A 15,768-nucleotide genomic window follows, 5' to 3' on the forward strand; every position below is an offset into this window, starting at 1 on the left:
CATCTATGTTCTTGAATAAGCCCTGTGAAAAAAAATTCTTTTGTAAATAGAAAAAACCTGATAGTATTTTATTGACACAGAGACATGCATGTAGCTAAGATGCTTTAAGAAAACCTATGACACAAACCCTCTCAAAACAGCTTCTAGAGAAACCTGTTCCAACAAAAACTTTGAGCTCTGACATTTTATGACTCCTCTCTTGCATATGGCCTCAAAAGCAGTATCTACACTGCTAATGAAATCACCAATTTTAGTACAATGCAATGGAAGTAATAATTTCAGTTAGATAACTTTCAGATTTTAAATCCAGACTTTTGAAATAAAAAAACTGTTCATACAATATGCTATATATATACATAAAATGATATATCATGAATAATCAGCTGTAAATTCATCACAGGGAAAAACGGACAGTAAACATGCGTGTCTTAGGAGAGAAGTCTGCTTGAGGTACACAAAAGGAAGGTCAGAAGGTCTGTTCTTAAGCAGATCACCCATTCCAGATCTACTTATAACCTTACCTGGTATCAGAAAACCACAAGGCCCTGGAATCTCTAGAAGCAGGGCATGGATGACAAAGAGGTAAAAGCAAAAGATTGAGAAGCTGTTAGAGGCCACATTAAAAAAAAGAAAGAAAAAACCCACCCACAAATGCAAAAAAATAACTGGAAGAAGAAAATATTAACAGATGATTCCTGCAGTAAAAGAATTCAGAAAATTAGAGTAAGGCAAAGTGATTTTGCTGAGCTTTACAACTGGATGAGACTTTATTGTAAAATGCCATTTTCACTGGGAATTATCATTATGTAGGTAAAATTCAAGCACCCATTTCACTATCAGTCAGATCCATAGATAGTGATAAGAGGGAATTACACATTACTCTTTTCCTGTAAATACATATACAGTAGCAGACCATCAAGGGATACTCTGAAAACAGCCCTTTTATTCATAGCCAAAAATTTTGGTTCTAATAGGAACCTAATTTCTATTATTCAGCAGTTTATTTTTAAACAAAAGATAAAATTACTTTGAGCAACAGACACAAAATGTCTTACAGGGCCATCATGTCACTGAGAAGCTGCTGATCTGCAATCTGCAATTGTGAGCATCTTCATATGACAGTGGCAGGAAAATTATTTTCTTTCAAAGGTATCCATAATACCAGATCTCCTCTCTTGGAAGTGAAACAAATACACAGTTCTCACCCTGCATAATAGTATAAAGGATATTTTCTGATGGGCAAGAGGGAGTAAGATATACTTTCTGGATTTCCTGACAGAAACATAATGACTGTAAGCAGAAGTGATACAGTTTGTAAAAAAAACCCCTTGAAAAAGCTGGAAAATAACTAAACAGGTTCTTCATGTCCATGCAAATATTCTTTCACTCTCATCCCTACAGCAGTGTGCAATAAAAGCATATCTGCAATATTGTTCAGTGGATGTTTGCAAAGAAAACAATCAGATTGGCCAGCAAATGTCCTATCTAAAATGAGGTTAAGAGACTTTACAACAGATGAGTGTCATATGCAATGAACACTGGCATGACCTCAGAGATGTGATGCTGAAAAATTTCAAGAAGGATTCAGAGGGAAAAATAATTCACTGGCATCACAAGTAACAAGATGGCTTCCAGTAGTTTTTATATTAAAAAAAACAAAAAGTTTTTTGACAGAAAGTCTAAAGAGAAAAGATTGAATAGATTAAGTGTGCAGTAAAGAACAACTTTGGATAAGACAAACTCTGAGAAAGTCCCACGGCTTTTTTAAGAACAAAATGACAAAGGGATAAAGTTCACCTTTGAAGATACATTAAAAGATGAATAAGTCAAAACAGCTTGAAGATTACCTAGACATTACGTTACTTCTACAAGACTAAAGATCATATTCATCTGATGCCTCAGAAATCACAATGAGCTTAGTAATGGCTTAAAAATGTAAGAACACATAATTGGTTGGTTTTTTTTCAGTTGGAGTTTTAATGTTTTGAAATCAGGCCCATGAAAAATGAAGCTACAGTAGAAGCTTTCTGTGTTTTCAAAATATTTAAGAAGAGATAAATCAGTGGAAAGGAGGAAGATTAAACAGTAAACAAACAAAGTTCTCACTTGATGTAAGTAAAAAGTGTACTTTTCTAAAAAGTAATGGTACAGTTGAGAAAAAGAAACTAGGAATTAATGGACAATAGTACAGGTTGTGATACAAATGCCAGCAACACTGGTACCAACATGGAGTTAAATACCCTGAGAAACCTGCCTGTTTAACAGCATTTTAGAATGAGGCCTCTAGAGTGGTTATTACATTCCTTTATCTACCTTTTCCTTGGTTTTTTGTTTGTTCATTTTCGGTTTGGTTTGTGCTTTCTTCTGAAATATCAGAGACATATTATGCATTTAATTGCAGACTGCAAGGATTATCAATGTATTTACAGTTTTTACAGTGAACAGCTTGAAGGAAAAAGGCTAAGGGAAGTGTAGATGTTTAAACTCTATTCATGACTGGGGCAGTACAAAGTACCTGTGTACCTCCTGTACTATGTTGTACTATGTATACATGAGGAATACTATACTGCAAATCCAAATACTTTTTTCTCTATCTATTTTAAAAGAAATAGGAATTAAAATCTTTAAAATAAATACATTTCCTGAGTGGAACCAAAGGCCATCTCACTGAGTAATAATGACAAACTGAGTGAAGATGTTATAATAAACGTATTTTGAGCACACACGACTCCTAATTCACAGCTCAACTATTTGTACAAGTTAAAAACTGACACTTCAAAGAGAAAAAAAAATAACAACCATACCTTGGCAAGTAAATTTCTTAGAAGGAGTTGTGAGAAGAAGTTTATCTGCCATTTCTCCAGGACCAGCACAACGTGCAATACCAGGTTCTTTGTATTCTGATTTTACCCAGTCAGATAGCCACTGCATGTTACAATCACAATAAAGAGGATTTGCTCCAATAGCCCTGTGGAGAATAGACAAATAAAAAAGGGAATCAAGTTTTAAATGGCTGCGTTTTAAAAAAGAAGGCAGAGAATGGGTTGGCAAAAACCATTAAAAACCCAAACCTGCTCTCCCACCACCAAAATGCCTGTTAGAGCACTAAGTGTCTGGATTTGGGTTCTAGATCAAGAAGTGATAGTTTTAGTAGAAACTTGGTCCAGAAATCTAGATATTCTTAGCAGCACTATGTGTGAACTTTGATGAGCCAATACCAGCTAGCTGTGTTTCACTGTTAGCTTGTAACAGCAAAGATCAGCTGCATCAGCAGAGTGAGACTAATACTGTGCAATTCAGTTAACAAGTATAAAGTATTTCTTCCGAAGCAGTCAAGACAATTCCACAGAGTTCTGCCCTGGTATTTTTCCTTTTCAGTTTATGGCTCCCAGGCTGGTACAAACCATCTGTTTCTAAGCTTACAAATTTGATTTAATTATTTCCTCTTTGGAGCTCTCTCACTGAACTCACAACTATGTGCAGAATTCTGTAAGAGTTCTCTGCTGTGTAAGTAAATAAAACTACATTATCCTGGCTTTGTGGTAGTTACATAATAATTACCTCATTATGAAAGAAAAGCCATTTCTTTAAATGATGATCCTTCTGATTTTTTTAAATTAAAAAATAATTTAGCTAGAGATTTTCAGAATTAATTTCTGTAACAGCTTTTTAAGTGTTTATTTTCTCTGCTAGAAACTATAAATACTCTTAAAACTCTGAAAACAATAGCACATTGTGTAGTTAATTCAGAGGATTGAAGCATTGTGCTATTCTGTAAAGATGTACTCATGTTCCTTTTCAGAAATAATCATGGAACTTTTAACAGATAATCTCAACATGTGTGAACACTATCAAATGGCAGTATTAGAACATCCTCCTTCTCTAGATGTTTCAGTAATTTTCTTCAGATTGTTCCACAGCTTTGAATCAGTGGATCTTCTAGAGATACAAGTAAGTCTTTGGCAAGCAAAGGCAGTAGAAACTACCAGAGCTGACATGCTCTTCTCTGCCTCACTGAGCAGAAAGCCCTCTCATATTGACTTTTTAATACATTCAAGCCGAACTCAAGAAAATATACATCTCTTTTCAGTCAGGCTTAAGAGCCTGTAAAAAAATGAGCAGTAAAAAATGAGACTTAGTGACAAGGGAACTTCCCATGCAAGGAGAAACACCTCGAATTTGTCCATTCCATATTTGCAAAAGTGGATGTCAGCCTGAACTGAGATAACAGAATTGCTCTGCTAAAATAAGAATATTAACAAGGATAACTGGTATCCATTAAGAAAGAAATACCAGCAACAATCAAATTTATGTAAGTTTTACTGATATTTTATGCAGGTAAGGTAAATAGTTGCATTTGAATGAATTATCAATGACTGGGAGCTTAATCAGTATGAAATTTCTGAGAAATGGCAAGCTAAATGTAAATGTCCAATACTGAATGAGAAACAGATAATTAAGTTTTTAACAACTGCTGCTGTTCAGAAACTTAAACCCCCAGATATATCTAAAGGCACTAGTCAACTTACTCCTCAAAGTCTTAACTATCCATAAACACGAGGTTTGCAGAAAGGTAGCTTGTTCTCATTTAGGTTCCCAAAGAAAATTAAAAACCAGAAAACTATTGCCTCAAATTATGTTCTGAAATCAGATGTGATGTATTTAGTGTCAACAGACACCGACACAGAATCGTAGAATAATTTACAGCACTCTGGAGGTCATCTATTCTCACCTCCTGCACAAAGCAGGGCTACCTTGGCAGTCAGGGTTGTTTAGGGCTGTTTCTAACAGCTCTCGAGATCCCCAGGGATGGAAATTCTCCTGCTTCTTTGGGCAACCTGGCTGAACCATCCTCACAGTGAAGAATTTTTCATTATGTTCAATCAAATTTCCCTTGTTGCAGGTTTTGATGGTTTACTCTGATTCTTCACTGTGCACTTGAGTCTTCTTCATCGATGTAATCCTTAGAGGCCTGAAGACTATTAGGTTTCTCCTTGGCATCCCTTTCTTCAGGCTGGATAAGCCCAATTCCTGTAGCTTCTCTTTACAGCTCATACGGCCACCTCCCAAACTTGCTTGCCCCTATGCTGGACTTGCTGTAGTTCATAAACATCTGCTTTGTACTGGAGAAACTGAACACATATTCCAGATGTGGCCCTAGGAGGGCCAAGAAGAAAGGAGTGATCAGTATCCTCAATCCCCTGGCTGCTCACTTTCAAATTCAGCCCAGTGTCTCTAGCCTTCATTGCCATAAGGATGCAGGGCACACAAGTTCAACTGGCAGCCCAGCAGCAGGCCTAGGATTTTTCTGGTGAGCTGCTGCCACCTCTCTGGCCCATGCCCTGCCCACTGCAACAATGCCCAGCCTCTACACTTGCATAAACTTCTTCCAGAGAAGTTCTTTGCATAATGTCTTTGTTTGACTATATGAAATTTGCAAAGCATAACAAAAAAAAATACAGTATACCAGCTGAATACTCACAGGTGTGATAATGCTGAAAGATCATTAAAGGCTCCTTCAGGAACAACAGAAATATCATTGCCATGTAAAGACCTTAAAGAGGAAATAGACACAATAATGTCAATGCATAAAAGTCATCAGGTTAACTTGACAAATTTCATCTTCTTTCAACAGTTTTCAGTTTTTCACATTTTTTTTTTCTTCCAGTTCCTCAGTGTTTCCAATTGTTTGTGGTTTTTGTTTCTTTTTTGGTAAGCTCTACCTGGCAGCCTACTTATCATTTGATTTTTTGCATCCTGGATTTTCATTAGAAATGTAAATACTGTGGTTATTTTAAAATTGAAAAATACAAGTTGATAAAAGTAGGTACACTTCTGCAAAGTAATGATTGGATCTAGAGATAGCAGATAGAAAAAGAGTTTCTGATTTTTTTCAGCAGCTCCCTGAAATTTGCATTAATAATGTTCATATGTTCTTTTTAATCTTTCATGAATGCATAGAACATACAGGCATTGACTGTTAATAGAAGTATTAATATTTTTGTCTGAATTTGATAGCAGAGGTAGAGAATGAAAGATTTCCATAAGCATCACTACTGGGAATAGTGATATTTCTTTTGTAGAAAAGCTGCTGTTTTCACCAACCATATGAAGTTCAACAAGGGCAGGTGCTGGATTCTGCACCCAGCATGGGGCAGCCCCAGATGTAGGTTCAGACTGGGCAATGAGATGCTGAAAAGAAGCGCCACAGAAAGGGACCTGGGCGTCCTGGTCTTCAAAAGCTGAACATGAGTCAGCAGTGCCCTGGCAGCCAGGAGGGCCGAGCGTGTCCTGGGGCCATCAGGCACAGCATCACCAGCTGGGCAAGGGAGGGGATTGTCCCGCTCTGCTCTGCACTGGGGCAGCCTCACCTCAAGTCCTGGGGACAGTTTTGGGTGCCAAAATAAGAAAGACTTTGAACTATTAGAGAATGTCCAAAGGAGACTAATGATGGTGGTGAAGGGCCTTGAGGGGAAGCCATATGAGGAGTGGCTGAGGTCACTTGGTCTGTTCAGCCTGGAGGAGAGAGGGGAGATCTCACTGCAGTTACAGCTTTCTTGTGAGGGCAAGAGGAGGGGCAGGCACTGATCTCTCCTCTCTGGTGACCAGTGACAGGACCCAAGGGAATGGGCTGAAGCAGAGTTAGGGGAGGTTTAGGCTGGATATTGGTGAAAGGTTCTTCACCCAGAGGGTGGTTGGGCACTGCAACAGGCTCCCTTCGAAGTGGTCACAGCACCAACCCTGACAGAGTTCAAGAAGCATTTGGACAATGCTCCCAGGCACATGGTGTGTCTCTTGGGGATGGTGCTGTGCAGGGCCAGGAGCTAGATTCAAAGATCCTTGTGGGTCCCTTCCAACTCAGCTTATTCTGTAAATCTGTGAAAAGTATCTCTCCTTTTCTAGAAATTTATTCAGTTACATGAATATCTAACACATATAGAATTATGGTTCTTGAAATTATCTATATTTATATTGAACAACTGAAGTTATGAAAGCACACTTAAAAAATGCCATGCTTGAGGTAGTTAATCCAACCAAGTATTTATATGGTTATAAATTACCCAAATGGAGGCCTGTGTTGGCTGGTGAACATACATTACAAGAGACAGAGAGTTTTCAGTAAGACAAGTCCCTAGTACCACAAATACCTCTTCACGTTAGGGTGACCAAAAAGGCTTCTCCCAGGATGCTTGTTCTGTTATGTTAATCTATCCCAGTTTGGATTCCCCGGTTGGCTGTTGGCCTCTACCCCTCGTCACTCCCCCAGAGTTTCTCCACTGGTCCCCGTTCCCTAGTCCTGCCTTTTCCCCGCCCCTGGATAAAACTGTGAGTTTCGGGATCATGTTGGCATTTGCCTCTGCACCCTTTGGCAGTGTAGCAGCAATAAATGCTCCTGCCGGAACTCACGCAAATGCCCTTCTCGACTCTTTGCTACCGACTGTGATATGGAACCCACGCGTGCGACTGTGGGGGCACGTGGGACCCCATGGGCTGGGCAGGGACAGTATTAGAGGCCAAAATTACATGTTCTGCTGTGGGTGTTTGAAAAGGAATTTTTGCAGGCTTTTTACTTAATGACAAAGTGAAGCTGTAAATGAGACTGACTGTTCTTTATTTTCCTTTGTCCATTTCTGTGCCCTGTCAACCATGTTTTTCCTAGTGGTAAAAAGGAAAGTTTTCATTCAACCAAAAAGTAAAGTTACTGATTTTCAGTACTTAACCATGATGTCATGGTTTTGGAACTACTCCCACATTAAATGAAACAAGACAGAAAGAAATTTACTGTTGGGTTCAAAATTCAACTGCAAACCCCCCTCATATATACTGAAGGAATTTATACATACAGCATTTCTGCTACACTTTAATGCTTATAACAAGGAAGAAAATAACACAAAAAAAAAGAAATACAGCTGGCATTAAAAATCAGAAAAGTAGAAAGTGCATGTCTGTATATAAAATGTTCTCCAGCATCAGGTCACTTCTTGTGCAGCATTTTGAGATTGTACGTCCCCAGAATGAAGCCACTTAGTTTTTAAGGCTACATAATTATCACTTCTCAAATATTTGATAGGTTTTAAAATCTTCTAACTTCCTACGGTTCTGCTATCTTCTGTACACAAATAAAAATTATGGAAAATAGCAATGATTAAAAAATAATACTTACAACAACCTAAGTGATTTCAGCCCATCGAAAGTCCGTGCAGGGATACATCTTAGGCGGTTGTAACTAAGAATTCTGAAAATATATAAAATGCTGTCAGTAAGGGTATCAGTCATTCAATAAACTATGCAGAGCATGACCAAAATCAGCTTTTGCACACACAGCTAGTTAGGAAACAAGTTATTTTACAGCCTCCAAACCAAGCAAATTTTAATCAACTAAATGCCCTTTCTTTCCAAGACAAAAAACCCCACTGCTTCCAAAGAGTCACTGTTACATGTTTAAACTTACAAGGTGAGCAGCTGAGTCATGTTGCTGAAGCTCTGATTAGAAAGAGTGCTGATTCTGTTGTTACTTAAATCTCTAAAAAATAAATTCAGAAATTCAGACCTTAAAATGACTGCCCCAGTCCCAAACCACTGTAAGTTAAAATGACAGATATATTTTCATTAGTAGAAGTAGTATCATCATTGATATAACTATTTAAAGCAGCACCTGTTTTTATTTTCACATGCCATATACAAGCCCAGCAAGTGTTTAGCTTGATCAATAAAAAGCATTCTCATTTCAACACAGATGAAAAAGCAGTGCAATGCATTCTAATACAACAGCAATGTTCATCATGCTACCAAGTTAATAATGCAATCCTTCATAAACTCAAGCACAAAAATGAAAGTGATTTTTTTTTAAAGGGAAAGTCATTCCAGTCATGTCCCTAATGACACCTAAGTAAATATCATTTAATACTCTACTTAACACTTATATGTGGAAGACATCAAAGCCCAGAGCTATTATTATAAAGAACTCTATCTAAGATTTACAGATAAAGCCTTAAGGTCCTCTTTGTTCAATATTCTAATGAATAAAATCTTAAATATGATGGAATCTGGAGTGGTATGCTGGTAGCTTAAAGGATGCTGCATTAAATGGGAATACTCTCTGTTCTTTGTTCTCATATTGTGCTTTACTTTTCATTTTATGTTGACTACTTAACTATTATTTCATGTATTTTGTGGTGAAATACTGCCTTTGTTTCTGAGGGAACCTTGATGTGTTAACTTAAGAGTACTGTTGAATAGCTATGCAATATACATATTTCCCCACTTGAAATTTTCATGAAAGTATGTAAGATGACTGACTCAAAATAAACATATAAGGCAAGTATAACAGAGCAATATATTCATAAGAGAAAGAAAAAGTTAAAAATAAACAAATTTCCTTGTTAATTGGGAGCTCAGGAGACTTGTATGTAATTCTTTGTTTGGCCACAGAACTATGAATAGTGGTTTCTTTTTCCAAACACAGCTGAGGAACATTCCCGACTACATAACAGCAGTATGAGTAAACGTACAAAAGAATTTAAAATAATGTGCCCTGCAGGTCTGATAAATGGAGACTGTTAATACTCATTTGCATTCTATTTACTGTTCGTCTATTCATAACTTGTCTAAACAATTCACAAAGATTTCCTACAAGTTCTACACTGGATGGACTTGAAAATATTGCAAGGCTTTTTTCCTGATGTTATTTGAAAAATACAAAAAGTTTTGAAAGTATGGGTTTTTTAAAAATTTGTGATTGTGACTTCTTTTGTTTAACATGAGATAAAGGAAACCAAACTCTTATTTTTGAATTGCTCTAAACCCGCTGAAAAACGAAATTTAAGAGATTCTGTTACTCCCCTCCACTTTTCATTCTGATTATAATGAAACCACAAAATGCTTTCAGAATGTAACACAGTTCAGCCTCAGCTGGTATAAATTTTTATAGTCCTAACAAAGACCATGGAACTACTGCCGGAATTACAGCCGTTTACATCTACAGTCTTCCTGTTTTTCTCACTGTACACTTAAAAGGTTCAGAAATCATATTCAAACCATTCATGAGGTAGAGGTAATAAATATTAGAGCAACTAGGGTTTTGCCTGAAATCACATAGTGAGTCAGCAGTAGAGTTGGCAGCAAGGCATGTTAGACAAGCTCTCTCCTTGTGTCCATACACAATGAACACCATACATTGTGGGAGAAACAATTACCCTGACTTTATAAGATCTTATGTCTCTTTTGAAGTCAACTATAATTTTTGCTTATTTATTTTGTGATGTAATCACTGGAATAAATACCCATGCTCATAAAATGTGACTGAATATATTATATGTAGGATGTGATAAGTAGAATAAAATATACATTATAAAATATGGTTGGGCATTGGCTGAAAGATATGATACATTTTACAGGCTTTTTCTTTTAAATAAATTCAGGTATAATTGAGTAAGGTATTTTATTATGTTTTTAATTCCAGTAAAGAACGTTGCTTCAAAACTACTTACATGAGTGTTAAATGCTTGTAGTTGGAAAGCTCTTTTGGAACAAGGGTAAACTGATTTCCATCCAAATATCTAAACCAGAAAAACAAAACAAAGAGCATTATTTATTTCATTAAAATAGCATAGTAGCGTCTTCATCTACTAATCTCAGTATCCAACAGTAAAGTTAATAGCAAATGAACGCATACTATTTCCATTTTATAAGAAAACATGCTTACAAATTTTGGGTTTTAGAGGCACAACTGAAGATTTGTAGCCTAAGATCCAAATGCTACTGTATCATATAGAATGCATATTATGAAGTAACACAGTAAAAATCATCTCTTGCATTATAGTTTCTATTACTTCATAATGACTCTGCAAAATGAGGTCTTTAACATCTCCATTTCCCACATGCCTACAGAGGAAAGGTAAATCTGACTTGCACAAATCACAGTGAGTGTGGATTTTTAGCTATCATAAATAGAAACAGACTCTGACATTGCAGAGGAAATCCTTTACAGTATAAAGAGCAAGGTCTGGTTTTAGCTCTAACAGCAAATTCATTTGTCGTGCCTGTGGTTCAGGTCACCTTCCTTAATTTATCCCTGTATATTTCATGATACATCACGCGCTACAATCCTATTCCTATGAAGTATGTTAGGGACTGAAAACAGTAATCAATTACCCTTCACTAGAAAAGTTAGATTTTTTTTCCCCGTCTTGGTAGGTTTACAGCTCCTGTATTATATTGCTCACTCTTCTTCCATGCTCATAATTCTCAATAAGAGACCTTCTCATCCTTAGAGTTAATGGGTACAGAGCCATCAAATTGTATCAGCACCTGTGTTACAGGTGGAGAAAGGTAACAAACCTTGCCTAAAAAGCTTCCAGTGTGCAGCAAGACATAAAGTACAAGTGGAGGGGTTCTTCATGTAACCTGGGCAAGTAGTTTAGAGATGATAAGAAGTGCTGAATTTACCTGATGGTTTGAAATGAAGCAGATAGTGGCAAGAAGATTAAAGGCCTTTAGTTTCTCAGCTGGGGCAAATGACTTTGCTGATGGTGGTATTACATATGTTTCCTGGAACCCAAGTGGAAACTACACCCTCATTATCCCTATACAAAGAAGGTATTTTTGCTATCCAAATACTTGCAACAAGCTTGAGCTAAGAGCAGTCTTTGAAAGAGACATTTTTAGTCTGATTTTGGGCTTAATGTCTTTACGTATGTTGTAGCATCTGTGGAAACTTTTGTCTTGACTAAATGGATGAGCTGAAACACAGTTAAGCTTCACGAAATAACCATCTACATCTAATAAAAAAGCTTTCTTTCTTTCTTCCTTTTTTTTTCCTTGGACCATGCCTTTCTAGGGCTGCTTGCCAAATCCAAAATGTGTCTCAACAAGCTTTATACTTACACTATGTTAATGGTGGTGAATAGAGCATGGGCTCATATAATTAATTATTAAGAAAACCAAACCAACTTTTAAAATTTTTGAAGTAGTAACTATTCTGAGGAAATTCTTTTATCAACAGATAAATTAGGTTATATTATTAAGCTTCATTAGAACTGAAGTACTACAAGTATCCACTTGTCTGATAAAATTCCTCCTTGTTCAAATGAAGCATTATTAAGATATTTTATAAAACACATGAAGAGTGCATGTTAGAAGAGCCATGCATGCTAAAGAGCAAGAAGAATCAATCAGTATGCAACTGTTAACAGGAACCACCTCCATTATCCTTTTGAAAAATATGCCAAATTGCATGCTTAGACACTAACTAAAGCTTACAAAATTGTACACAAATGGCTTTTCAGTCACAGGGTTCCACTTGCGATTCCAAAAGTATCTCTCTTTATCTGCTTTGTTTTACATTGCTTTGATAACCTTATACTGCCAAATTGTGTTTATACTGAACTATATTCAAGAAAGTCATCTCTTTGAGGAAAAAACCCCAAAATACCAAACCCAAAACCTAATGAAGTTATAGTTTTATATATGTGTGTGCTAATTTGAGTTCTTAATAATTTCAATTTATTAATGGCTAAAGACTTTTGGATGCTATTAAGCACCAGACTAATGATGGATATCTCAGAATCTTCTATACAATACCAAACCATAAAACAGTAAAATTATGACTTATGAAACATAGTTATGCTGTTTCCTGGAAAAGCACTATATTAACCAGGCATTATGAAACATTATTAAATACTTGTCATATGTAACACAAACCAACATTTTTTCTCATAAATAATTTCTTTTTATTTTTCGATATTGTGACCTATCTGATCAAGAATTAAATAAATTAATATCTCAATTTTTAGGTTCATATTTTCCCTTTCATAATGCATAAAAATTTGCTCATATATTCTTATGAGTAGCTTATTCAGTTAATATCTTCAAACAATACATGAGGTAGCAAGCTGTTTTTTATATCTGTTACTGTTCACCTGCATATTCAAATCGTATCTTTCATGAAATGCAATCTTAACAATTTTTCTCATAGAAAAAAATGTATCGAGATTAATAAAATATCCCAGATTTTATAAAACTGCCTATGTGAAAAGGAAGACATACTATTAAAACCAGTATTTTTGAAATATCACAAAACTATCACAATCTCTGTATCATAGAATATTCTAAGTTGGAAGCATCACAAAATCACAGAATCATTAGGACTGGAAGGGACCTCTGGCAATCATCCTGTCCAACCCCTCTGCCAAGGCAGGGTCACCTAGAGCAGGTAACACAGGAACACATCCAGTGAGGTTTTGAATGGCTCCAGAGGGGGAGACTCCACAACCTCCCTGGGCAGCCTTTCCAGTGGTCTAACACCGTCGATGTAAAGAACTTCTTCCTCATGTTGAGGTGAAGCTTCTTGTGGCTTAGTTTATGGACATAACTCCTTGTATTGTTGCTGGGCACCATGGAAAAGAGTCTGGCACCATCCTGTTGACACCAGCCTTTGAGATATTTGTATGTATTAATGGGATCCCTTCAGTCTTCTCCAGACTAACCAGGCCCAGCTCCCACAGTCCCTCCTCATAGGAGAGATTCTCAGCCCCTAATCATCTTTTTGGCCTCCACTGGACCCTCTCCAGTAACTCCTTGTCTTTCTTGAACTCTGGAGGCCAGAATTGAACACAATACTCTGGAAGTGGCCTCACAAGGGTTGAATAGGGAAGGAAGATCACCTCCTTTGACCTGCTGGTTACACTTTTTCTAGTGCACCCCAGGACTGAGTCCAACTCCTGGCCCTGCACAGGACAATCCCCAAGAGTCACACCATGTGCCTGAGAGCATTGTTCAAACACTTCTTGGACTCTGGTAAGCTTGGTGCTGTGACCACTTCCCTGGGGAGCCTGTTCCAGTGTCTGACCACCCTCTCAAAAATAACCTTTCTTTGCCATAATTTTACTTCACGCTGAAGTGAAACTGACTGGTTTGTAGTAACCAGGGTCAACCCTCTTGCCTTTCTCAAAAATTGGGACATTCTCCAGCTTCCAGTTGACTGGGACCTCTTCCAGATTACCAAGAATATACAGAAATCATTGAGAGAGGCCTTGCAATGACAGCTATCTCTTTGAGTACGTTTGGATGACCCCAGAGACTTAGAGAAGGCCAGCAGGAGCAGCAAATCCTGTGCAAGTTTGGGGTTTGCTGGGAGTTAATCATTCTCATAGTCATGGTCCTCCAGCTCAGGGCACTGGAACCCTCAGAGCCGATCATTGGTATTGAAGACCGAAGTGAAGAAAGCAGTAAACATCTCTGCTTTCTCTGCTGTCCCTGTTTGTGAGGTGACCATATTCATCAAAAAATAAACCAGTGTTATTTCTGGACTGCCTTTTGCTATTAAGATATTTTAAAAAGCTCTGTCTATTGTCCCCAGCAGTACTGGCCAGCTTCAACTCTAACTGGGCCAATTTTCTTCCTACGCTGATGAGCAGCACCTCTGTATTCCTCCCATGTCACCCGACCTTGGTTCTACTGGATGTACACTTTTCTTTTTTGCCTTAGCTCCAGAAGATCCCTGCTTAGCCGAGCTGGCCTTCTGCCTCACCTGATTGACTTCTGACATCTTCTAATTGCTTGCTTTTTAGCTCTTAACAGGTGATACTTGAAAAGTGACCAGCACTGATGTACCTCAGTACCTTCCAAAGCATTTCCCATGGAGATCTAGCTAGTTCCCTGAGCAGCCTGAAGTCTGCTCTCCTCATATCCAGAGTTGAAGTTTTGCTGGCACTTTTCCTCCTGTCAACAGAGATTTTAAACTCAACTGCTTTATGACCACTGTGGCCAACGCAGACACCACATGCCACTTTACTCACAAGACCTCCTATTAACATGCAACAAAACCAGGAGAGCACCCTTCCCAGGCCACTTCCTTAGTACCATAAAGCCACTGTCCAGGTGTTTTTAACTCCCTGACCGAGATGAAGGCTATTGATTTAGAGGATTAAGGTGCTTGATTTGGAGTTAAAAAGTATTGATTTAGAGGTATAATAAAGATGTTCATTATGAAAACACATTCATATTATTTTCTTTTTGCTTTCTCGTGTAATTGAACTTCATTCCTTCCTAACCAGTGACCAGAGTTTAATCAGATTCACTGTTGCCCCTAATTTAACCCATTGTAACATATCATCTACACGTGGTTATACAATTGTTCAGTGCTGGGGATATAAATTATGATTACAATTTTATATACATATATTTTTAAAGCTTTTCAGTAACAGATAGTTCTTAAGAGTGGTTTGGGACTTACAAAGCATTGCTAATTCAGACTTAACCTCAAGTTTCTCAAGATAATGTGAAAGTCTTTATAAAGCAGTGGATTAACAAATTTCAACTCATCTACTAAATTCAATTCTTCATTTTCTTTTCTTGACCTCATTCTTGACCCTGACAATAAAAATCTGACATTAATTTTCATAAAAGAGAAAAAAAGTGTGCCACTTACAGTTCAGTTACATCTTTTGGGATGCCTTTAGGCAAGGCTTTCAGACCTTTGTTGCTGCAGCGAACTACTGTGTCCAGACAAGTACATTCTGCAGGGCAGCGGGCCAGGGGAGAGCAGCTATTGTCATCATTTCCTGGTTAATAAAAACAAACAGATGCTAATATTGCTAATAAATGTCACTTCAGTATTAGCAATAATAGCCCAACTGGATTTTCTTTAAGCCAACATGATATTTCTACATTATAATATCTCGATAGGGAAAAAAATTACATCATCTGTGTAAACCATCACTCCAAGAATTTACATTTCAGGTGATGCTTTACTTAGTACAATGCTGT

General features: G+C 37.3%; 1 protein-coding gene across 19 annotated transcripts in view; it reads right to left on the reverse strand.

Moving 5' to 3' along the window:
• The window catches only part of SLIT2 (slit guidance ligand 2), a 263,309-nt gene that overhangs the window by 37,028 nt on the left and 210,513 nt on the right, over positions 1 to 15,768 (reverse strand). For 10 of the 19 annotated variants that reach the window (XM_039550993.1, XM_039550975.1, XM_039550983.1 and 7 more), the window contains 7 exons: positions 15,431 to 15,563; positions 10,491 to 10,559; positions 8,453 to 8,524; positions 8,165 to 8,236; positions 5,483 to 5,554; positions 2,805 to 2,968; positions 522 to 554 (listed from right to left, as the gene is read on the reverse strand). In XM_039550993.1, coding sequence (XP_039406927.1) covers positions 522 to 554; positions 2,805 to 2,968; positions 5,483 to 5,554; positions 8,165 to 8,236; positions 8,453 to 8,524; positions 10,491 to 10,559; positions 15,431 to 15,563 — 615 coding nt within the window. The remainder of the gene's footprint in view (positions 1 to 521; positions 555 to 2,804; positions 2,969 to 5,482; positions 5,555 to 8,164; positions 8,237 to 8,452; positions 8,525 to 10,490; positions 10,560 to 15,430; positions 15,564 to 15,768) is intronic. The other 9 variants (XM_039550986.1, XM_039550982.1, XM_039550980.1 and 6 more) reach the window with 2 other exon arrangements.

This window comes from Corvus cornix, chromosome 4 (genome assembly GCF_000738735.6).
Source record: "Corvus cornix cornix isolate S_Up_H32 chromosome 4, ASM73873v5, whole genome shotgun sequence".
NCBI lineage: Eukaryota > Metazoa > Chordata > Aves > Passeriformes > Corvidae > Corvus > Corvus cornix.